This window comes from Rhinolophus sinicus, linkage group LG02 (genome assembly GCF_036562045.2).
Source record: "Rhinolophus sinicus isolate RSC01 linkage group LG02, ASM3656204v1, whole genome shotgun sequence".
Lineage (NCBI taxonomy): Eukaryota > Metazoa > Chordata > Mammalia > Chiroptera > Rhinolophidae > Rhinolophus > Rhinolophus sinicus.
Window position 1 is genome coordinate 26,400,208 of NC_133752.1, and position 24,930 is coordinate 26,425,137.

Below are 24,930 nucleotides of genomic sequence, written 5' to 3' on the forward strand. Positions count from 1 at the left end.
CCAGCACCTACCTTCTCAGCACCAAGTGAAAGTGAATTGTATTTGAAAATTTTGCCAAATAAAAAGCATAGGCAAAAGGAGAGACACTTGTATGAACCTGGGGAAAATCTTCATGTTTCAGACATCCACGGAGTATGAAAAGAAACCAGTTTAGGATTTCACCATCATCAATGTCTGCTTCTGTTTGAATCTTCATTTTTCTTATCTTCAGCACAGAAAAGGAAACTGATCAGATAAATTACTGTGTAGCAAAAGTTGTGTATTCAATGAGTCCTGAAAGTGTTTCCCTTCTTTTTTTAAGAAAATGAATACTGTGAATACTAGGCAGAATTACATATTCAGTGGTACTGATGACTTATTTTATTATGGTGTTATAAAATTTTTAAAAATATTTCTCATAAAACCTGTAAAACTTAAGAGGTGTTAGATTCCATAATGTTTAATAACTACCATATCCATTTGCAACAATAATGAATAAAATATAAATACAAGTCAAAACAGTTCATATAAAATTATTGATGGGTTAAAATAGTCTTTAAAATTGAATAAAGATTATACTGATGTGAGCATAAACACAGTATACATTGTAGATTTTGTTCCTATCAAAACAGAGTAATGTTAAACAGGCAAAAATCACCCCAAAAGTCCTGTATATAGTCCAAAGTTACCCATATTTCCTTTTATCCCTTTCTGGAAATACAGTGTCTTCAAGAAAAGGGAAGGGGGATGGGTGGGACAAACACTGGAATATACGTTGAGACATAATTGAGAGGTATGCACAATAGAAGAAAGCACAAATCAATACATAAAAAATTGAATATATGACATGCCTCCTTTGGTGTGAGAACTCTTATAAAAACAGAAAGTTAAAATTACCTAACTGAGGAAAGAAAAACATGGCTAAAAGAACTGGTAGCTCAGTGGGGGTGGGGATGGGGCGGGGGACAGAGTCAGGGAGACAAACAGGATGCTGGGAGGTGAGAAATAAGGGTGGGGAGTAGTGGGCAATCTCAAGAGGAACTAACAAGGTCTGTTGCTTATAGTTACCCAGAAAACCTTAAGAACAATAACAGACAAACAAATGTAGCATAGAAAGAAACCTGAGAGAAGCTGGAACCCCACTAGTGGGACATCCCGGTCACCCTTGTATTATTGGTGCTGTTTGGAGGCTGAAGGTAATCTCCCATTGTATTCATATCCAGCACAACTGCTGACACTTCTGTTTCCCGGTGAATCAACAGATCCTGGCGAAAGACCATGGGGAGAGGGTGAGTGGACCTTGTGCTCCAGGAAGTATATTTCTATCTCTTGAGAAATAGGAACTTCGGTTCAATTCAGTCCAGTTTGCTGGTTTTTCTTTTGGTCTTTTTTGTTTTGTTTTTAACCTTTTCTTCCTTAGAGTGGTTTTTAGAGTAAATACATATTATTTTGAGGAAGAATTCCAGTTCCAAAGACCTGCACAGGTCCAGCTACTCAAGCAGCAGTTAAAAAGCCAAAGAGTCAATAAAGGGGATGTTCCCCCTCTCTCACCTCCTAGAGCCCCTCCTTCCCCCCCACCACCACCCTTCTCACCCACCTCCCCTTAAAAACTCACAAACAGAGAACCACACCTCTAAGTCCAGGGTGCTTTTAAACAGAGCCACTTTGCAAAACTGTGCTTGAGGTCCCACATTTAATTATACACAATGTTTACATTCCTTTCTTAGTTATTTTTAAAAGCACACTTCTTTCTTCTTTCAAATGTAATACATGCTCATCAAAGGAAAAAAACACAAGAGTATTGAAAGGCCAAGAAAAAAAAATATCATCCTCACTTGATACAACCATTATCATGATGCTAAAATTATCTGCTGTTAGCAAATCTTTTTGAATAACAAGGACGATGAAGAACTCTCTTTACTGATCGTTTGATCCAATGATATGCCTTTTTTTTTTTCTACAACATATTAGCAAAACTTCTGAAGCATTTGTGAGTGTGAACTGGCTTGCTGGGCTGGGAAGCTAAGGACTTAAAGGTAGAAGTTCTCTCCCTAGGGAAACCTGTGCAAATGCACTTTGACACAGACGGAAGTGCTTCAGACTTCAGGGTTTGGGGTGCAGCCATGCAACACACTTGGAATGAGCAGGAAAAGGAAGGTGCCAAGGCCACTTCCCTAGAGCATAAGTCACACACTGTCTCTTTGCTGGCTTTCTGAGAAGGGTGAAATGTGTACATGAAGCGTGTGGGGGGGGGGGGGGGAGAGAGAGAGAATGTATATACACATCTAAATATGTATTTCTTCCTTTGGTACATGTACCATAGTTGCTGCCTCCTGCACTGCACTGTTGAAATTTTACATTGGAGTTCTATTTAATGTCATTTTATATACTGTCACGCAATTCACATATTCAGGAACCTTCCATGGTTTCCCAATGTCTGCAGAACAAAAGTTGCAACTCATCAGCATTCTGTTTCCTCCACAGCAGGGACTCAGCTGACCTTTTTTACCTCCTTCACACCACTGCTGAGAGGTTCATGGCCCCACCGAACCTTTGCTCTGTGCCTTTTCTGGATGCAAAAATGTGGTCTAGAACCCCGTCTCTCTCTCTAACGGTGAAATTCTAGCACTAATATCACCTCCTCCAAGAAGATTTTTGGGTGTTTCCTGACCTGATGTAATTTATTTTGCAAGACTGTAAGCTCCTTGAAGACAAGGACCAAACCACACAAGAATAGTCATAGTTTTCGAATGAATCAATTTACCTTTTAATCCTTTTAACTCCCATCTTATGGTCCTTTTCTAAATTTTACTGATTATATTCTGCATTAATAATTAATTATATATATAGTCTCTCAAATTCCTTGAATGCAGGGACCATATTATATATAGTTCTTGCACTCCTACACCCACCCCAGACCTATGGTAAATGTTTAACCAACACTTACTGAACTAACTTAAATCCAGGATTGAAATACCAATGCTTTTTCCATAACACAGAGGAGAGGGTTGGAAACAGAAAGAGTTAGCCTTATTCTGAAACAAACTGAAAAACGGGTAGTAGTTTATCTGACTTTGTGAGTCTCCTATTCTCTATTCTGCCTCCCAGCACAGGAGAAATCTAGGTAAGTCCTCGACTTAGAAATAAGTTGCATTCCACGTCTTTATATGCATAGGTCATTGATTTAGGAATTACAATTCATTTTCCTTTGAAATAATATTATAAATAATGTTTAAGATCCCTGATAAGTCTCCAAAAGCTGACTTGAACTCTCAATTAAGCAGAAATAGCACATTTGCAATAAAAGTAGAAAATAAAACAACTGACATATGTTACTAGTAAAACAACCAAGAAACAACTAAATATGAGTGATTATTTTTAACTTGAATAATCATCATTTGAGGAAAGCAGATTTAACTATAGAAAAAGGAGGATATATCTAACCATTCTTTCCCAGTTGCTATCATTCACCAGTTTCTTGGAGACTCTTTCGGGAAAGAGGTGGCCTAACGGCCAAATCTGGCCACAATTCTGAGTCATCTCAGAATCCACATGGAACCATGTTCAATACTCTTGGCATTCTTTTCCTTCATCTCCTTATCTTCCAGGATCTTCTCCACCCCGCTCTAGTCTTGCATTCCCACAGGCACACCCTGCACCCTGCTATCCCAGGACTGTGTCTCCTGTAAATGTTGTATCCCCACTTTCTGACTATTCACCTCCTAATGTTCCATGTCACTTACTACATTATCCCCAACATGCCTGCTCTTCAACCTATTCGAAACGTCCGGTTCCCTGATCCTTTGGCTAGATCTCTAGAGTCGCCTCCTCTTTCAGCTCTCCAACTTACATTCCAAGATCCAACATTACAATGATTTTTGTACCACTGTCCTTTAATTGCCTTGTTCTGCCAGACATAATCCAGGACAATTCCAATCATTCCCTTGCACAAGTAATGCTGAGAGTTCCTCGTGGGGGTGGGAGGGATCATAATCCAGTTTGACCTTTATTAGAACTCTTGGTCACCTAACTCAACCTCAATAATTCCTGGCAATCTTAAATTGGATGGATGGACAGATGATGGATAATATAAGTGGAAACATGTAGAAATGCTAATGAGAATCTCTGGACCCTTTGTAATGCTTTTGAGATGGATGGCATTTAGTCTACCATTTCTAACTTTACTTCAAAACATATGGCTTTGCAATTCTGAGAAAGAACAAAGTTAGAGGCATCACAATTCCTGATTTCAAACTATATTACAAAGCTATAGCAATCAAAACTGTATGGTACTGGCATTAAAAACAGACAAATAGATGAATGGAACAGAATCGAAAGCCCAGAAATAAATCCACACATATATGGTCAACTAATATTTGATAAGATAGCCAAGAATACTCAGTGGGGAGTGGCCGGATAGCTCAGCTGGTTAGAGCGTGAGCTGTCAACAGCAAGGTTGCCAGTTCAATTACCGCATGGGATGGTGGGCTGCGCCCCCTGCAATTAAAGATTGAAAACGGCAACTGGACTTGGAGCTGAGCTGTGCCCTCCACAACTAGATTGAAGGACAACGACTTGGAGCTGATGGGCCCTGGAGAAACACACTGTTCCCCAATAAAAATTAAAGAAAAAGAAAGGAAGGAAGGAAGGAAGAAAGGACGGACGAAAGGAAGGAAGGAAGGAAGGAAGGAAGGAAGGAAGGAAGGAAGGAAGGAAGGAAGGAAGGAAGAGAAAAAAAGAATGAAACAAAGAGGGCCATCCTGGTGGCTCAGGTTGGAGCTCCTAACACCCTCTACAGCTAAGATTGTGAACAATGGCTCTCCCTGCAGCTGGGCTTCTGTGAGCAGCTGGAGGTCGGCGTGAGCTGCCGTGAGCTGCCGTGGGCTGCCATGGGCTGCCGTGGGCTGCTGTGTGCTGCCAGGAATGGCCGGCAGCCAGCGTGAGCAGCCGGCAGCTGGAGAGAGCTGCCGTGAGCGGCCAACTGATAACAGGCAACTGACTGCCTCAGCCTGGGGGAGCACAAGGCTCATAATACCAGCATGGGCCAGGGAGCTGTTTCCTGCACAACTAGACTGAGAGACAACAGCTTGAACCAGAGTGGGAGGAGGGGAGGCAGAAGAAGGTGGGGGGAAAGAATACTCAGTGGGGAAAGGATAGTCTCTTTGATAAAAATGTTGTTAGGAAAACTGGACATTCACATACAAAAGAATGAAATTGGGCACCTATCTTACACAACTCACAAAAATTAACTTGAAATGGGTTAAAGACTTAAATGTAAGACCTGAATCTGTAAAAGTTCCAGAAGAAAACATAGAGGTAAAACTCCTTGACATTGAGCTTGGCAAAAATTTTTGGATATGATACCCAAAGCGTAAGCAACAGAAGCAAAAATCAACCAGTGGGATTACATCAAACTAAAAAGCTTCTGCACAGTAAAAGAAACAACCAGCAAAATGAAAAGGCAACCTATGGAATGGGAGAAAATATTTGCAAACCATCTATCCAATAGGGGTTAAGATCCAAAATATACAAGGAACTATATAACTCAATAGCAAAAACAAAACAAAACAAAACAAACAAACAAAAATCCAATTTAAAAGTGGGCAAAGGACTTGAATAAACATTCTTCTAAAGAAGACATCCAAACAGCCAACAGGTACATGAGAAAATGCTCAACATCACTAACCATCAGGGAAATGCAAATCAAAACCACATGAGATATCACTTCATACCTGTTAGAATGGCTATTATTTAAAAAGGGAAAAGACAACAAGTGTTGGTGAGGATGTAGAGAAAAGGGGACCCTTGTGCACTATTGGTGGGAATATAAATCGGTGCAGCCACTATAGAAAACAGTATGGAAGTTCCTCAAAAAATTAATAGAACTACCATATGATCCGACAATCCCACTCTGGGTATTTATATTCAAAGGAAATGAAATCACTATCTCAAAGAGATATCTGCACTCCAATGTTCATCGCAGCATTATTTATAATAGCCAAGATATGGAAACAACCTAACTGCCAATCAATGGATGAAGGGGTAAAGAAAATGTGATATATATGAATATTATTCAGCCATTACAAAAGGAAATTCTGCCTTGTGTAACATGTATGGATTTTGGGGTCATTGTGTTAAGTCAGACAAGGCATACAGAGAAAAACAAATACTATGTGATGTCATTTACATGTGGAATCTAAAAAATCCAAACTCAGAAACAGAGATTAGAATGGTGGTTGCCAGGGGTTGGGGAGTGAGGGAAATAGGAACATGTTGGTCAGAATACAAACTTACAGGTGTAAGATGAATAAGGTCTGGGTATCTAGTGTACGTGTGGTGGGTATAATTAATAATACTGTATTATATACTTGAAAGTTGTTAAGAGAGTAGATCATAAACGTGACAACCACAAAAAATGGTAATTATATAAGGAGATGGAGGTATTAACTGTACCCTTATCGCAATATAGATGTGTACAAAATCATCATGTTGTACACCTTACACTAGCATATGTTATAGGTCAATAATATATCGATATCTCAAAACTGGAAGAAAAAAACCATATAGCTTTCTTTCTTTCTTAAGGTAGATGTATCTATGTTGCTTATAATTTCACAAGCACATGACACTTTTCTGCCTTCATAACTTTGTCCATCATCAAGTGAGGAGGAGAAACTTTCCTGGGGAAGGAATGGAAAAGCTCTGACAGGATGAAGAAGGAAGAAGGAATCTCAAGAATATATGTTTGTGTATCAGAAAGAGATTGCCTGAAACAGAATTGACATAAAAAGGGGAAATGGAGGTTTGTAGTAGCTTGTGTCCACTAGGCCCTGAATCACTCTCAACATAAGTGTTACTGTTTCGTTGTCATCTGTTAATCAACAATCCTATTAGAACACCTTGTATTTACCAGACACTGTTCTAGGAGCTTGGGAAACAGTGAAGAAGACACTCCTGCTATCATGGAGCCCAGGTTCTAATAGAGACAAAAGGTCACAAAAAAATGAACACGGATGATTAGACAGTGAATGGGGAAGGGAGGGATATTTTAGCTTGTGTGGCCAAGGAAGTCATCCCTGCAGGGATAATAGTTGAGCTGAAAACTAATGATGGAAAAAGAGTTCTCTGTATGGAAACCTGAAACCTTGCTTTCCTCTCCTGATTACAAGATGGCTACGATAGTGTCAAGCGTGACATCCTCACGTAACTTCCAGAGCAGGTCTGGGGGTTGATCTTTGCAAGTTTCCTTTTGTCAGGAAAAAAAGTATTTCCCATGAGTCCCATCGCACTTCCCTTCATATCCGACTGGCCAGAACGAGGTCACATATCTACTCTCCAACCAGTCATGGCAAGAGACCGGGACTGCAATGATTGGCTGGGAGCAGTGATGCTGGGGCTGGGAAGGGGTAGCATCCTTCCTTGAGCATCAGCTGCCCCAAACCTAAACCAGACTAGCCTCCTCTCCTCAAAGAACAAGAGTAAAACAGCCACAAGGACCAAGTTAGAGATATTTCATTTATCCAGGATTTACTGAAAACCTAGCATGTGCCAGGCACTGTCCTAGTGTCACGGATGAAAAGAAGACCTAGACTCTGCTTTCACCAACTCATTCTACTGCTTAAAAACACTCAGTGAGAACTCCCTCTTCCTTCCTCTTCACTATTTCAAAGGTACGGTTCATGGCCACCTGCCACCATTAAGCCTCCTCTCATCTCTTTAGCTGTGAATGACTTCTTCTCAATTCGAAGCTCACATTTATTCATTTTACAAGTATTCATTGAACATCTGGGACACGAGAATACAATGTTGCTAAACAGACAAGGTCTGTGCCCTCAGAGAGTGCCATAGAGAGATTTATAGCCAATTACAAGAATAAAAAAATGTTGAAAGAGGTGAAGCATGGGAGCTATCAGACGAGTACTAAGAAGGAGTGTCTCCACTTGTCCAAAGGTGGGAGGAGGGATAGCAATAAGAGAAGATGTGTTTTGTTGAAAATGCCATTTAAGATAATATTTAAAGGATGATTAGAATTTAGGTAAATGAGAATGGAAGTCAGAAATTGGAGGAGAAGGCAAGGAGCCTAGTCCACCTAGAAAAATGAGTATGTGCAAAAGGCCAAAGGCAGGGAGAATGAGTGGGAAGGGAAGGGGAGGGGAGGGGAGAGGAGGGGAGGGGAGGAAAAGATTTCAGTGTTGCTGGAGAAGAGCTGGAGGGGAACACAGGGAGAGATGCATGTATAATGACAGGTGGAAGCCAGGTCAGCAAGGTAGCAAACTCTTGGACTTCATCTGGAGGGAAGTCATTGAAGGGATTGACAAGTTTAAGTTTGCATTTTAGAAAAAGCATTTTTATTCCTTTGCTCCCTTTCCCACACACCCTCAGCAACACTACAAACAGGACGACCAACAAGACACCGTGGCAACAGGCTGGACCAGGATAGTGGCCAAGGAGTGGGTAGTGACTGAGTTGGTCCAAGATTCAGTGAATTACAGGGCTGTGACTGGCTAGGGAGGAGGAATCAACGATGACTTCAGGCAGTTCTGGTTTGGTCACCTGGGGGATGGGGGTGTCCTTCACTGGATGGATTCATTTTTTGTACAAGTTGTGTTTGAGCTGTGTCCCACAGGGCACTGAACACAGTAGTATTCAATAATTAACTTTTTGGATGACTTTTCTCCTCCATCCCTCACCTTCCCTACCAAAGCCACCCCCACTTTTCTCAGATAAGACCTATTTCTCCTTTGGGTCCACACCCACATGAGCGTGTAAAAAACATGGTTTTGCACTTCAGGTTTTCATCGCTCGGTGTCCCTTGAGTGAAACCAGTATTTTTTTGAGCCCCTACTACGAGCCAGGTACAGAAATGCAAAACAATTCCATCAGTCATCACTAAGCAAGTTTTTCAGCTAATAGTTAATACAAATCTAAGGCCTCCAATCAGACATTTAATGATATCGGCGATCAATAAACTGCAATTAGTAATTGACACAAATCCAACTTTTTTCTTGCATTTGACTTTTATTCTGATTTTTTTAAAACCCTCATCCCTTTGCATTTTACAGATAATCTTATGGGACAACATGATGGCACCTAAACTTGTCAGTTCTGGGTGTTTTCCATGTGGTCTTTTCTGTCTGTGCATTTTTTACAATATACAATTTCACTACTTGAGGTTTCGGGTACTAATTCTACGTTACTGTATAGCCAGCTACATGATGAGTCTGGGAATATATTAGATCTCTACGTTTTAAGTAATACCATGCCTGGATGAAGTATCAAAGTGAGAATGGTGAACTTAAAGGGCCTTTCAAACATCTTGAAGCAATAACAAGCCATAGACTGAAGCAGTGTCGTTCTTAAACATTACACAGGACTAAAACAATTGAACCAATTTGTCCTTTGTTCTTTTTTTATTGCATTCTTTATTATATTAATACTGTTTCAAAAGAAAACTCAAAAAACATTGAACTCCGGTATCATGCTATACAAAGTCCTCCACGGAGCCTGGCTTGGACCGAACGCACGTTTCCGCCGCCCGGCTCGCAGCACTGTGCAGGCCACTGAACACGCTCGTGCTCCGTCCCAGAGAAGCGACGTGAAAGGAAAGGTCGCTGGGCCGAGCCCTCAGCTCGCCCTGAGTTCTGCCTCCCGGCGGGAGCATCCGGACCGAAGTTTGCCAAGTTTTCTAGCAGGCCCGGCTAAGCAAATGCCGCTGCTATGGCTGGCCTTTTCGCTCCGGCGGCAGGCCGGGCCCGTGGGAAGTTTGCTTTGGGGGGGTCTCCAGGCCTTTAAAGAAAAGTCCTAGGAGGGAAGGGGCGCCACTTGGGCCGCCCCTGCGCCGGGCAGGAGAAGAGGGGGACCCGTTGCCCCGAGGCACAAAGAAAGAGTGCGCTAACAGGATGTGGAATGACCTTGGAAACTCCGGACCACTTTAGGGTTTCAGTCACCCCAACTGCCCTCCGTTTTCCCGGCGCTTTTTCTTTCCCGAATCCGCCCCTGCCCACCCGCTCCTTCACCACCCGTGCCTTTTTCTGCTTTTTCTTTAAGAGAGTTGAATGCACTCGGCCCAGGAGGGGCCGCGCTGGCTGCAGGGCCCAGCCCTTCCCGCCGCGCCCGGGGCCGCCCTTCCCGCCGGTGTCGGCTGATTGATGGCCCCGGCCAGCCCGGGTCCCCCGCCTCGGCTCGCCCGCGAGCCCAGCTGTGTGTTTTGGAAGCGGCGCAGCGGGCTACAGCCCTGTGACGCCCGGAGCGGGCAGCGCCGCCCTTCCTTCCCCCCAGGCTCGGGCGGCGGCGCAGCGCCGGGTCCCGGGCGGGCGGGGCGCGGACTCCCGGGCGGAGGGCGGAGGGCGCAGGGAGGGGACGCGGGCGGGGACTCCGGGGCGGGGGCGCGGGGCCTAGCACGCCCGGCCGGGCAGGGGCCGGAGGGCGGGAGCTCCCGGGCGGGGGCCGCGCCGCGCACGCCCAGCCCCACGGCCGCACCGCGCCTCGCGGGACAGGTTCAGCCGGCGGGGCGGCGCCCGGCTCCGGGGAATAATGAGTGTCTGTCAGGCCGTCCCCGGGTGACTGGGCGGGGCGGGGCGGAGGCGGCGCGGGAGGCGGGGGTGGCGGGGGAAGGGCGCAGGGCGGGGTGCGTGTTTGCGCGAGTGACTCGGTCGACCCCTCCGGCGGCTGCCTCCACCCAAGTGGGTGGGGACCCGCCCAGCCCGGGCGGCCACGGCGGCTACGGCGGCTCCCTCTTCCCTCCCTGACCCTCCCACCCCGGGTCCCAGCCTCTACTTACCCCGCCAGCCCCGGGAGGCTCGCAGAGCAAGCGGCGCCGGCGTCATGTGACTGCCCGGAGTTGGTGCCAGGAGCCAGAGGGGAGCCAGGAGCCGAGCCGCGCGGAGCCGGGGCCCGAGCCGGAGCGCAGCGCGAGCGCCTGCCGTGCTGAGCCGCGCCCGCCGCACGCGCGCCCGTCCCCGTCCCCTGCGGCCGCAGCCGCTACCGCCGCCCGGACTAGAGCGCTGACATTACTGCATTCTCGGGGTTCAAGGCAGCCCGGATCCGGGCCTTTATTTCTCTTCTGCAGCGCTCAGCACCGCGCCTCGAAAAGTAAGTCCCCTCTCCTTCACCTTTCCTTCTCGCCCGACTCCTGCAGCCCTCCCTTTTAGCTTATCTGGTTTCATTTTTTTCTTCATGGGGGGTGCTCAGTGAATGGGTGGGGGTGCTCAGTGAGTAGGTTGGGGTGCAGCGCGGGGGTGGTGGGGGCGCCTGTGGGCTTGGGAAAGTGCAACAGCTTCTCGCAGCCCGGGGTGGGGGCGGAGAGGGAGACTAAGGAGAGGAGGCCCCCAGGTTCAGCGGTTGAAAGTATGAGATTGGGGGGAGCCACCGTATTGATCTGAAGTTGCGAGGGAACGAGGCCCGGCAGCTCCCACCGCTGCCCCGGCGAGGGCGCGGGTGGGGGCTCACCTGTGTGGTCCCCCAGCCGCCGCCCGCCCGCTCGCTCGCGATTCCCTCCAAAGCCCCAGAAATCTCAGTACTCTCCGCATGTGGCAACGTTGTGTGGAGAAAGGTAGCGCCCTGGCCGCGCGCTCCTGCTCCTCCCCCTCCGGGTCCCCCACCCCCCTCTCCCGCGCCCTCCTCCTCCCCGCCCTCTGCCTGCGCCCCCCGCCTCCCCCCTTCTCGGACGGGGCGCGCGGCCGCTCGCCCGCCGGAGCAAACTTGGAACAGTTTCCCGGTCCCTCTGGGAAGAAACTTGGGGCAATTGAGACTGGAGGCAGCATCCCATTCTCGGTCCTGGAGCCCAGGACCGTCCTGGGCGTCTGGATCCCCTGGGGCAGGAATAAAGAGCTGGCCCGATTTGGAGCGTCCTCCTCGGGGGCACGGAGAGAACCTGCCGCAGTGCCTGGAGCAAAGATTGCAGCGTGGCTGGTGGCGGAGAACGCCTTAGGCAACTGCCTGCAGTTAGGGACCCGATCCGGGCCGGGACCCAGAGATTGATCCCTGGACCTGGACCCTTGGGACCTACCTAAGATTTCAGAATGGCTTTCTTGGAGATGGCAAATAATACCTGGAATTGTTATTGCCAATTCTTTGGCAGATAACAGGGAGATTCGTGTTTTAAATTTTCCGGCGACATTCAAAAATAATAGCTGAAAAACAGTGAATGAGACGTATTTTTAATATAGGATAAACGGAAATTGGAAATTGCTCACCGTTTTGTATTTCACTAAAATAAATATTTTACACTGAATTTTTAAACTCGGCATGGTATTTTTCCATTAATATCACCCAAGACACTTTAGATATATTGATTATATCCCCACAAGAGTCTGATATATGGGAAAAGTATGAAGTGGTATTCTGACTTCATTTACATTTAGTATCTGTAATTATAAGCAAACTCAAGTGAGGAATAGGGCACTTGATCATTATAGGTTTTTCCACAGAGCAATTTTGTGATGTCCTTTTCTGATGCTTTATGTGTGAATTTGAGGCACATTTTTATAAGAGAAATCCATCAGGATGATAATCTGCCTAACTCCAGGCAAGGCTTGCTTTCAGGGGAAAAACAATCTGATAGCATTAATATCTCATTAAAATTTGGGGAGTAAGTATTTTTTAAAGAAAGAGGAGAGGAATGAGTTTCTTTTGGCTTGAAACATGGAGTAGTATGTTAGTTGACCTTAGGCTGTTAACAGAAATCTGAAAAGAGATGTTTGATTCGACTCTAGAGAAACATCTCAATTTCTAGTCAGTGGGGTTTGCTGCAGACCAATTAGAAGAATAAAGCCTAGTGTACTATTAGTAAGTTCAGCGAAGATACACTGTAAGGAACATTGGGCTTGCATAAAGGAGAATGCAACTGTAACAATTCTAATATGAGAATAACTAGGAAAAGTAGCTACTTAGACCACAAAACCTTGTTAGATATACAATATAGTAATAGCGTTAGAGTAAGGTATTGTTTTTTTTTCATTGCATAGTTTCTAAATTAAAACCCAGTCTTCTGGTTGCTATGAGCACAGTGATGCTTTTCTTCCCTTTTTAAAAAAAATTTTTTATCTGTAATTATGTCCACACAGATTCTTAAATGTCTGATAATAGAAACCTGAGTTAAACAGTCCTGGCTGACAATATAAAGAGAAATAATAGGGGAAAGGACTATGATTAGATTTTACTACTTTAAAAATACCTAAAGGAAAATAAACATTTTAGGATATCTTATGAAAATTGGTATTCTATTCTACAGATTGTATAACACTTTTGGATTAAATGTCGGGAACAGAATCATATTCTCAAAAGGTAAATTTCTATAGATGTGTGTACATGTAGAACAGATGTGCAGCTGTGTGCAAATATATTTATAATCATGCAATTGAAAAGGACAGTGAAAATTTGGGGTAACTAGCTGTCCCACACTGTCTTGGAATTTAGTTCTGCGGCTAAGGGACACTTAAAATTGGTCCAATTTTCAGTTGTGTGGGATAATCCAATTGTCATCTGAATTCTTAACAGCAGTGCTCTATCTTCATTTTCCTCCTGATGCTCTGAGGCTGAACGATAATTATTACCCTAACCCAGAATTTGATCGTGGCTAGAGACCAGCCATTGGGATGGGGGATAAAGAGACAAAAGAAATCGGTAGGGAGGCTGGTGTTAATTAGGAAGGGCTCCGCTGCTTTAATATGATAAAATCCCATGTTCACTTATGATGTTTACTGTATGTGGAAGCACCTATTTGTAAATAGGGCAGGTCCCTTGTATAAAGCTGGTGTTATTATTCACACCCATAGAACAAACACCTCCACCCCCCTGTTGTTGTCTTAAAAAACTCCAGCTGCTCATGAATATAGGGTCAGGGAGGGCCGGCTAAATGTTTCTCTGTGCTTTCTCTCCAGCACAGCCAGCAGAGCTGTTTCCTGTTCTTTGTTTCAAGGCTGGGGTTTGCGTCATACATTCCAAGTGGCATATGTGTGCTCTTTCCTGTTTCAGGCTGTTTTCTGGTAGATCAGTAGCCCAGACCAGGCCTTGGTCCCTGCCCCTCGACTCCCTGTCCCCACCCAGGGAGTTATCATGTCTCTACACACTTGCTATTGCTTAAGATGCCTGTGTTATGTCATAATGAAAAGTCAGTTAACCTTTTTACATACACCCTTTGCTCCAGTGTGTTTATATGGGTAAATAAATACTTTTACCTTTTTTAATTTGCCATTGCCAAATTGTGATTTTGAGAATTTGTGTGCATATTGGTTAGAAGTCTAAAGGAGGGTGTGTGTGTGTTGTTTTTTTATTTATTTATTCTTGTTTTGTGGTGGGTGGTAGGGTGTTTATTTTGAGATAGGCATTTTGCCCTGAAGCTGTCAGTTTGGGATCAGGATTACCACCTTACAGTTTAGAAAACTAGCATTCATTATCTGAAAGATGTCACCCATCCTTTTTCTCATTTAACATGGACTGCTGTAGGCACAGGAGGCTTCATTGGATGGAGAACTTAAGCAGTTTTGGCAGCTTGGGCTGACTTGAAAGTCTTGCTTATGTTTTCAGGAAGAAATCTTCACAAAAAGTATTGAAGCAAAACATAAAATATATTGAGAAAAAAATCCCAGATTTATTTCTTTTTAAAGACAAAGAGACTTGTCTTTGGATAATTTTTTTTTTAAGGACAAAAATTTTACTGTATTCGACATCTGATTTCCAAACTGTTTTAAGGATAAAAAGCTCAAAGAAAAGGAGAACTGGAAATAAATTCATTTAATGATACTTTGGAAAATTTTAATCTTATATATTGAAAACAGAAGGAGAATACTCATATTTATTGTTTTACAATAACAACTTTTTTCATAATCCCAATTTTGTTGTTGTTATATTCTGTCAGTTGTGGGTTAACAAATTTCTGGGTTAACTATTTAAAACCTACTTTAACAATTTATTTTTCTCTTGGTTCTCTAGAAACCAAGTTTTAAAGAAATAGTTGGAAAACTGTTGTCAAGTTTCTTTCTTAAACTTTTATTTTTGGATTTTCTTTAAAATCTAAGGGAATGATTTATAATGTTCTCTAAAGGAATTAATTGAAAGTTGCTGAGGCAGCAAGTCAGGCCCTATACTTCCAAAAACTGATGATAATAGTACCTTCTTTTAATGTCTTGTTCTACCACATTCTTTCTTTATGGATAAATATACAATATAATAATAAGAAAGCTACTAGGATCAAACAGTAGGCTACTGATAACCTTCCTTGGGAAAAAAAATGGGAGTTTTGGAAAGTTGCAATAAAATTTTTTTTTTTTTTCTTCTTTGGAGGAAGCAAACTTGAAATATTAAGCTGACTTTTAGGACAAGAGGCCTTTAAAATTTATAAGTAACCCAAACTGAAGCAAGTTTTGGGTTGTTTTTTTTAGTTCCAAAGTTGTTAACAACCCAAGTAGATTTGGTAGACTGAGTTTTTTCATTTGCCTTATCCCAAATCATTCTTCCCTCCCTCATCTGTGGAGAGAGGGAGGTGTTAGTAGAGATGAGTTAGGATCTAATACATTCTATCAGGAAAAAAAAAATCAATTCCGTTCCATTTTATCTCTATCCCCTTTTAGATACTTGCCATCTTAATATTTACAAATCAACGTTTTTGCTGTAAAATGAACAGTTTTCTTAAGTGGTATTTCTTATTCTGTTTTCACACCCAGTTGTGTTTACGGGAAAATAAACAAATACAACCTCATCCTTTAAATACTAGGAATTACGACGTTATTTTGGAAATTGGGTTTCTTTTTGAAGTGCTTCATTTATCATTGGTTCTAGCTTAAAAACAAACAAGCAACAAACAAACCCTAGAGTCATAAGACTTGATATCTGCTTTGCTAATAGTCCAGTCAGAATTCCTCTTGGAGTGAGGTGGAAGGGGAAGAATTATGATGTTTTTTTAGCATTCTCGTTTTCAAGCCTGATGTGTCCCTTTCTTAGACCCAGTTTGTCATCTGAAGCAGTAATGTCAGAGAGCCCAGAGAGAGGAAACCAAACAGCAGTCTGCTCTGATAGGGGAGCGCATTGTCCAAAAGAGGTAGCCCTGCTTCCCTGCCTCCCGCCCCCAACTCTCCTTCCTTGAAATTTAGCAGTAATGAAAGAAAAACAATGATAGAGACACTGTTTCTAAGCCAGAACTAGGACTGTTTTCTCCCAAAGCAAAATGCATCCTCCTAACTGGCTCTGTGCTTTTTCTGGAATGTCACCGTAGTTTATTGGAATTTTTTTTTTCTGAATTTATCAGTATTATTTCATATCCCTTGATGAGAGTGTTTAATAGTAAACTTCCTTCTCTAGCAAAACAGGTTCCTGGAGCTTTTTGAAACTCACTCCATTGTGTTGGCAGGCCGAAGACATGATCATGTCCCCCATCTAATTATTAGGGGAGCTGGAGACCAAATGTAGCAGGTTAAGTGGCCCTTCAGCCCATGCCTTCCATGTAACCCTGGGTCTAGCTCTTACCCTGATTTCCATGAAGGAAGTGCTTCCTGAGGCAGCCCCCTTCCAGGAGGACTCTGAGAGCCCAGCTTAGCCTGGGACACACTCAAGATAGTTGTCAATCTCTGGCAGGCCCAGGAATCTCCAGGGATGGCCTGGAGCTAGTCTCAACTCAGATCAGTGGAGTTTGGCCAAATCGAGACACACAAGATCAAGTGGACATCGAGGTCAGTGCATCTACCCTGGAGAGCGACCTGTGACTTAGGTGTGGGTTTTTTCTCCTTTGGCCTATATGTTCTTTCTTCTAATTACTGTCCTTTGAGTGTAATCACTGAAATCCACTCCTTTATCTGTACTTGCACTTTACACCCTGATACCTTCCAAAGTGTTGCACCCCAAAATTACTTTCATTAGTTCAAGTTCCTGTTCCACTTAGTTCTCCAAACAAGGGAGTTTTTCTCTCCTCTCTGGGGAACCTCCCAAAGTTTTCACCTTGTTTTTGTGTTTCAGGTTTTAGAAGATGATTTTTCAGGCTAGGTTCCCTCGTCTGCCAGGCACATTTTCTCTGTGTGACCCGTGGTAGATGGTCATGCTGAGGTCCCTGCCCTTCATTTTATCCTAGCATGTGAGAAGTGTAGTTTGACATCCATTCCTTTATGCATCTCACAGGTATTTTTTGAGCACCTATTTATTAGAGCTAATGTCAGATTATGTGCAGTCATTCTTCTTAGTTATGCCACAGGATGGAGTCGGTCTAGCGAGCTCTGCCCCGAAATGGTGTTTTGAAATCTTAATTGCCCTCTGGAACCTCCCCATGGCCTTGCCTGGCACGGGCCAATGTGGCACTGCACACATCCCACACCCTCCGCCCAGGGGAGTGACCCCAGTGTGAGATGATTTTACTTAAAAGTCAGTCCCACAGCACAGACTGAAGCAAAACAGAAAGCCCTGGGTCTGCAGGCAGACACACTTCTGTTCTTGGCTGCAGCTCCAACCAGCTCTGAATTTGGGCAAGTCATTTCACCTCTGTTCCTCCATTTCCTCATTTCTAAAATGGGGATGAGGACCTGACCCTTCCACCTTTGTACAGTTATTATGAGGATTTCCGTATTTACTTGGGTAAAGCTGCCAATTTTTCTCAGCAGTTTTATGGACCAGTGCAGGTGCATTGGCCAGGAAGGATAATAGCCTAATTTGGGGCCTTCAGAATGTGTCTTTTGATCTTGCGTCCAAGCCTGCACTTGCAGAGAGAGGGTAGGCATCAGGGGCCAGGTGGGAGGGGTTGAAATCGCCACTACTGTAAATATACTGTCCCCACTTTCCATATCCCTCTTGGACAGATCTGTTTGCACAAATCGCTATGCCACTATTGCTGTTTGTGTTGTGATGTTGTTCTCTGCCTGGGGAGGCAGAAGAGTGGGGTGCCAAATCTACTTGAAGTCAGACTACTGTGGGTTCAAATCCTGGCTCTGCAATTTAGCAGCTGTGTGATTTGAGGCAGATTACTTTACCTCTCTGTTCCAGTGTTCTCGTCAGTAAAATGGGAAGGTAATACACATTTTACGGGCATTAAATCACATGGTCCATGTAAAGAACAACACCTGGAGATTGCCAGTCATGAAGGTGGTGAGAATCAGCAGGAAACGTGTGGCATTACTTAGCATCTGGCTTTCCTTGGTTGAGGGAAGTATCCTTTTTTTTAAAAAAAAAACACCTAGTGTTCTGTTTTGTTTGTTTTTTTGGGCTCCCTTCCTCTCCCTTTTCATGTAATCTCTCTCTCTCTCTCTCTCTCTCTCTCTCTCTCTCTCTCTCTCTCTCTTTCCTATTTTAGGCTCTAAAACAGTAGAGACCTTGACACTAGGCTTGTTTAGAAGATCTTTCTGGGTGGGTAATAAAAAATTCTTTGAGGATGATACTGCCAAGGTCTCGTAACAGGCAAGCGATAACTTTTCAAAAATAAGTTTGGTTTCCATTAGTGTTAGGACCCCCTCACCCCCACTACTTATTTAAGGGAGATTTCAAGTGCATTCAGTGGGTAAATGACTGTGACTCCTCCTCTGGGCTAAGTGCTCTTATATTCACTCCTTATGAGTGACTTGTCATTTAGTGAACAAGCCTGATGGCCTTTGGGGGAGCTGGCAGGGTGCCCTCTCAGGAAGAATAAGCCACTCCTGTCCTTTAGGTGCTCTGGTGGTGGTCTGAGACTTACCATTTGGCAAGTTAAAAGGCTCAGCCTATCTAGGTAAGAAGGTGGCCTCAGATCTACTGGAGTGCGGTCAGCTGGCTGCACAGAATGGGGAGCGCCTTGAGCTGGTCTTTGAAGAATTAGGAGGATTTAGATAAGCCGGAAAGGAAGGGGATGGGGCATTCCACACTGGTTGCCCAGCATCAGGGCCAAAAATGAACAAAGGCATGGGGTGGGGGCAGGGCAGCCAGCAACCAGCACGAAGGGCGCTTGTTGAAGCAGGGGGCAGCTGGTTAGTTAAGGGGTGCCCAGCATGGGTGCTGGAACCCACTCCACAAGCCATGGGGATCCTGTTGGAAAGAGGAAGGTTTGTGAACTTGGGAAAGGCTTGAGGAGAAGACGGTTTTGAGAAATGTAGGTGGCGAAAGGGGTCAGGATGGATTGGAGGGGCCAAAGGACTAGGTGGGAAGACAGTGAAGGAAAAAGCCCCAGGAACACTGTCTTAAGGCACTGAGGACCTGGCCTGCAATGACAATAGTAGAAATGGAAAGAAAAGTTGATGAGGAAGGCTTAAAAGATGACCTCTAGGTTTCCATGGTGATTGACCAGAAAATAAGTGCGGAGGAGGGGAGAATTTGGATTTGGGACATGTTGAGTTAATTCTCTTACATAGCCATGGTTCCGAATGATTTGCTTTTGAAGGGAGAGGGCAGTATTAGCTCATGGTTCATATCCAAAGCTTCTGGGGTTCTATGAGATAAACTCTTAATGGCAAATCCTCAGGAGCCCAGGAAATTGCCACCACCCTGACGATTCTTTCTGGTTATTTTTAAGGTTCCAGCCATCACTGCTGAGGCCAGAGTTTCCAGGAACTGGCTCCTCACTGGAGCCAATTGGTCCCTCCCAACCTCCCACTCCCTCTAGGGTGGGGCCCCATGGGTGGAGGCTCCTAGGGTGGAGTGGGGTGGGTCTTCAGTGATAGGGCACCGAGCAGAGAGGCAGCCTGGCCTCACGCAGGCTTCTGGATTTGATTATATAATACTTCACAGAAGAGAATTGCCAGGGCTTAGGCCTTGTAAGATAATGCACACAGTGGGATTACACATCGTGGGTACTTTTCATAGGATCTTGGGTTGCTTGCCCTTAAAACTAAAGTTCAAAATTGTCAGCCTAAAGAGGGAAAACCAGTGTGTAAATTCAGTAGGGAAAATGATTAGCATTTGCTAAAATTTCTTTAAGAAAGGTGTGGAATGCTACTAGCCAGGTGCCGGCAAGCTTGAGAGACTTGAGAGTTTACTTACAAGGTATGGGTTGGGTTTCCCCACCCCCACCCGTGCTTTGCTGGGCCTCAGTCTGCAAATGTGTAGGGACTGCTTGGCTGTTACCTTTGCACCTGTCCTTATTTACATGCAAAATCAATTGCTTCACTCGGTCTTTCCGAAGTACAGGGTGTGGGCAGAATCTTATCTGAAGCCATGTCCTGTTTGGACAAGTTGGACTTGCCTTGGCAACTCTCCATAGGGTGGAGCAGATGGGTGGAGGCAGGAAAGTAAAATTGGGTGGCTTGTTAGTTGAGAGAGAAGAGAGGGCGGATTGTTTGCTCATTGGATCATTATATTTAATTTGAAACTAAATAATTAACTTCTTTCCCATTTACAAAACATTTTGATGCAAAATATCTAATTTATGAGGGGCAAAGATTTAGACATACTCCATGGGATTTTTTTTTTTTTTCCTTTCAAACCAACTAGAGAAGACTGAGGTAGGTGAAAATCGTCAAGTGATATGAAAACAGGACGCATTTCCAGGTAGGTGCCAGTATTTGGCTGTTCTGAAAGGAGACTGCCTCCTTACATCTGTTGCCTGGCCCTTTGTATTTCTGGCCAGAGCAACTGCCATTAAATATTCAGCTCCTCAGGAGCTTGAAGAGTTTGGGTGCAGAAGTAAAGAAAGAAAAGTTTCTTTGGAAAGGAAGTTTAGCTTCAGGGATGTTGCCCGCCCCCTCTGGTCCTCCTCCTGACCAAGAATTACACATACACACAGAGATGGGGGGGCTTATTTTCTTTTTCCCCCTGAAGTTCCTTTGGGGATTAAAGGGTGGGGGAAGGTAACATGCTTCCTCCTTTACTATCCAAACACTTGGGAGAGTTGGGGGGGGGGGCACTTACAGATGGTGTGTTGGTTTGATCCTACTGTTTTTCTCCTTACACCTGGTTTAGGTCAGCTAGGAAACAGATTAGGGTTAAGGAAGGCAGGTCATTTGGAACCATGGGATCAGGCTGGGTTGGGGAAGGATACTGCAGGAACCCTTTGAGGACCCGAGGAACGCAAGATATGGAAAGGGCATAAAAAGGGAGATGATGGGAAAGGAGAAGGTCAGAGGCAAATCCTGCTTGTCACCAAGAAACCAAGCTTTCTCTCTCCACATTTATATTCATTCTCTCTCTCTCTCTCTCTCTCTCTCTCTCTCTCTCTTCTAAGGAAGGGGGGGAGGAGGGCAGTCATTTATAAAGTTGTTTCTGAAATAAACATGCTCTAGCTTCATAACCTCCTTCATTAGGGGCTGTGTGTGTTTCTAAGCTCTGTAGTGTATTTGTATCCTCATAAAACATATGGGACTGAATAGGATTGTGAGATGCAACTATATTACTTACGAAACTTCATGTAAATGATTCACCGCAGCTATTTAATACGTAATCATGCAGTTTTCCATTTGGGCAAAAACCTGACCCTGAAAAGTCAGAAGTATAAGTGCAGAGAGTGTGAAGGGAAATCTGTTTCTTTCTTTTGGAGGAAAATTCAGCTGTATTGGCCCCTCCCAGCAAAATAACATAGTTGGGGAAGATGACATTTGCTCCAGTTACAGAAAATTACTTTGGCAATGATGTTTCTGTATTTTTAGCACCCGATAACTTAGAAGTTTTTAGAACCAGTTTTGCCCTTTTTGTTTTTTGAATGCAAGTTTTGTTATTCTGGGATTGCTTGGTTTAGAATATAACAACTAAGATGTAAGTGTGCTTGTGATCGGAAAATAGTTGTTAAGAAACAACAGAACCACATTTGGGGCCTCATCATGTCTGTGATACCCACATAAAATGGTTAACAGAATTCCTGAGCCTGCTTTAAACCCACTAAATTTAACTGAATTAAATCCACTGAATTGGCAGACTCAATTTGCTGCCAGTGTCCTAATCTCTAATACCTGTTTTAGCACGCCACCTACTGGTTCTGCGTAAGATTGCTGTCAGTGTTGTGTGATAGGTTTTCTATAGCATTTGTAGTTTTTTTTTACATTCTTTTAAAATCATGGTAATATCCCAGAGCGCTGAGCTGCCCATGTGGAACTAAAACCACTAAACTTAGGGACCCTAATTCTTTCAGTGCTTCAGTTGCTTCTCAGTTACATGGAAGGCACTTTGCAGACATTGCAGTCCCATAAAGTTAATACCAGTGGCAAAAGTGGTCTATTCAAAGATAGGCACAGTGGGTAGGTACAGAGTATATATATGAGTTTTTTGCAAATAAGTAAAAGCTTGATTTGTGTTAATGTGTTTGATTCTCTTCCTAAATTTGGTTCCTTTCTAGCTGAGCTTCCCTCACCTGTTTTTGTTAAAAGTTTTACAGAATTAAAAAAATTTTAAATTGGCACTCAGATGTGTATAAAGCTGTCCCATCTCCACCCCACTCCCAAGAAGCTCTTGTTATCAGATTAGGGCACACCGTTTTCTTCATACGTCCTGTATCTTGTTCCATGTCCTGTGACTATCACTGAAAGTATAATCAGCTATTTTAGAACTGATAGCTTCTAAATTGGGAACAAAGTGCTGTTAGACATGTGAATGGACAGTGAATTTGATTCTGTTCATAGTGACAGTTGAATTTCGCACAGACTTTTTTATTTTATTGTCTAGTGCTGCATTATTTAATTTGGAGTTTCAAAATGAGGTATTCTTACCCTATCATTCCTTCTTCATTTATTAGCTGAAATACTTCTATAATGAGAACTATCCCTTTATCATGACCGAGTTACTCTAAGATACAGTTCTGAACAAATAAACATACCTTTACAATTCTTTTTTTTTAAATGAAAATGAGTCAGGTTTTATTAGAACAAGTCCTTTAGACTTTTTTTGACCTTATGATTACAAGTCTTGCGAAGCACTAATTTCCTTAAATTTTGATAACACATAAAAATTAAAGAATGAAAGTGATTTCAGTAATGTCTTAAAATGGTACAAGGTATAGCAGGTTAATGTGTAATTCCTTTCTAAATGAAGTCAGTAGTTATTGCTACAGGCCTTAAAAAAAGTCATTAAAGGCTTTATGAGCAAAATGGTGGAGTTAGGATTTGACCCAAAATGAACCCCAGAGCCCATCATCTTAATTCCATTGTGCTGCTCTTACTGGTAGTAGAGAGCTTGAGGTGAGATGTGGGGATGCTAGGAGGCTATTGCAGGGGTGCAGTTGTGAAGGGCCAAGGCCCTATATGAGATCTCATACGGGATATGGGCAGCTATTCACGTTTAAACTGACTGGGGTAGAGGGGTTGTCCTCTAAGGCTAGGTGTGTTGGCCTAGAGGCAAACCCCTGACATCGCTCCCGAATCACTGCCAACAAATTTAGTGCTGTGTGTGCTGTGTGTATATACAAAAATTGTGTGCATATTTGTGTATATAAACGATTTAGAGGACAAATGAGCTTTATTTTGCATTTTCGTTTTTGAGGTTGTATTTTTTTGTTTTGTTTTTTTTTAATTCTAATTCGATCTTCTTAAAACAGTGCCAGCAAATATTTTAGGAAGTAGATAAAAGAGGCATCTCATTTTACATGTGCAAAGAGTTGCAGGGCTAGGATGCAACTCATGAGTCCTAAGACCAGGGCTTTCCTTATACAACTGAAAATATGAGTGCTTTTATTTCGATCGATTTGCGTCAAGATACTGTGGAGTAGCAAGGATGAATCCATAAGAGTAAAGTCAATTTCGGGGCTTGGGGGAGGGGTGGCCAGCCGTGGGTCAGGGCTGCTGAATTATCTGACCTCACTGATGCAAGCAGGAGAATTCACATCTTTTATTTAAGGTCCTCTTTGGGGCACTGGACAGCAGTTCTTAGAACTGAATCCATCTGTATATTTGCTAGGCTGGGAACTGGTTAATAATAGATCTCAAGGCATAAAAGGGGTTTTCATCCTCCATTATGAAATCATCCATTTTTTACTGGCTTTTGGGTTGTCTTTGCTGGCATACAGAAGAGGGTAGTAAGACCATTGACTTGAACTGCCTGGTATCAGATTGTGTTCGCAGATTATAATACATCCTCTGATGTAGGAAAATAGAATTTTGAAGTCAGGGCTTTATGTTGAGTTAATGACAGTCACGTGTTGTCATGAGACCAAGAACAGGCTTTCTCCAACAAGGCAATGCAGCACAAGAACGACACAGTATTATTTTATAATTGTATGTGAAGATATCGTACTATAACCCATAGAGCATGGACACAAAAAATAGAGGATGGCTCTCATGGAGGTGGGGAGTTCTTAATCCTGAAATACAGAAAGTAATCTAGAACCAGGGACTTGTACAGATTTTTCAGGTAGAGCTCAATCTAAAACTTCACTTTTCCATGCAAACTGAAGTGATCTATAAAGACCTCACCTCTAACCAAAGTACAGAACACTGAAACCAAATTTTGAATAGTAAGTGCCTGGAGCAGGTTGTTGAAGGTCTGGGTAGTCGCTGGGCAGTGATTCTATAACCTGAAATGCAGGTGAATATCCAGCAGACTGATGTTTTGCCCTGTGAGGAAGCAGTTGGCTTTATGTAGACTAGTGCTAGCCGTGGACTAGTATAGAACACAGAAGAAAATGCATGGATAACGCACAAGCAGAACAATAGAAGCAAAGAAGAGAAAGACCCAACAGGATCAAGATGCAAATTTCCTTTGCTTTAGGCTAAAGATTGGCTGATTTCCTAATGGGAAATTTGCAAGAAGGGGCGTGAATACAACCTAATATTCTCCATGTATAAAAAAAATGCTTGAAAACAATAAGAGGTGTGGAGGGGAGCTCAAGACCTATAGGCATTTCTTAAAAGAAGAAATGTAAATGGTAAATAGAAATGAAAAATTTAACGTCAGTAATTAAATCGATTTAGAATAAAAATAATTTGTCAATTTGATACTAACAAATTGGCAAAGTTTATTCTTTTAAGTGATAATACAGGTTGCTGGTAGAAATGTTGGGACACAGCTTCTATTTTATTGATAGAAATAACAGAGCATCTTTGCTGGGTGATACATCAGATGCTTTGAAAAATGTACATGCTTATCACC

The 24,930-nt window shown here is 43.3% G+C and overlaps 1 protein-coding gene and 1 long non-coding RNA gene across 6 annotated transcripts in view; one reads left to right on the plus strand and one right to left on the minus strand.

Moving 5' to 3' along the window:
* LOC109452776 (uncharacterized) overlaps window positions 1-10,886 on the minus strand; it is a 162,518-nt gene extending 151,632 nt beyond the window's left edge. For all 3 annotated transcript variants that reach the window (XR_012492934.1, XR_012492933.1, XR_012492932.1), the window contains exon 1: window positions 10,760-10,886. This is a non-coding gene — a long non-coding RNA (uncharacterized LOC109452776). The remainder of the gene's footprint in view (window positions 1-10,759) is intronic.
* The window catches only part of KLF3 (KLF transcription factor 3), a 36,229-nt gene continuing 21,296 nt past the window's right edge, over window positions 9,998-24,930 (plus strand). Inside the window, exons 1-3 of one of the 3 annotated variants that reach the window (XM_074322305.1) lie at window positions 9,998-10,518; window positions 10,768-11,070; window positions 11,444-12,211. In XM_074322305.1, coding sequence (XP_074178406.1) covers window positions 10,128-10,518; window positions 10,768-11,070; window positions 11,444-11,958 — 1,209 coding nt within the window. In that variant the 5' untranslated portion in view covers window positions 9,998-10,127 and the 3' untranslated portion in view covers window positions 11,959-12,211. Of the gene's footprint in view, window positions 10,519-10,578; window positions 11,071-11,443; window positions 12,212-20,163; window positions 20,410-24,930 lie in introns of those variants that run through there. The other 2 variants (XM_019741972.2, XM_019741973.2) reach the window with 2 other exon arrangements.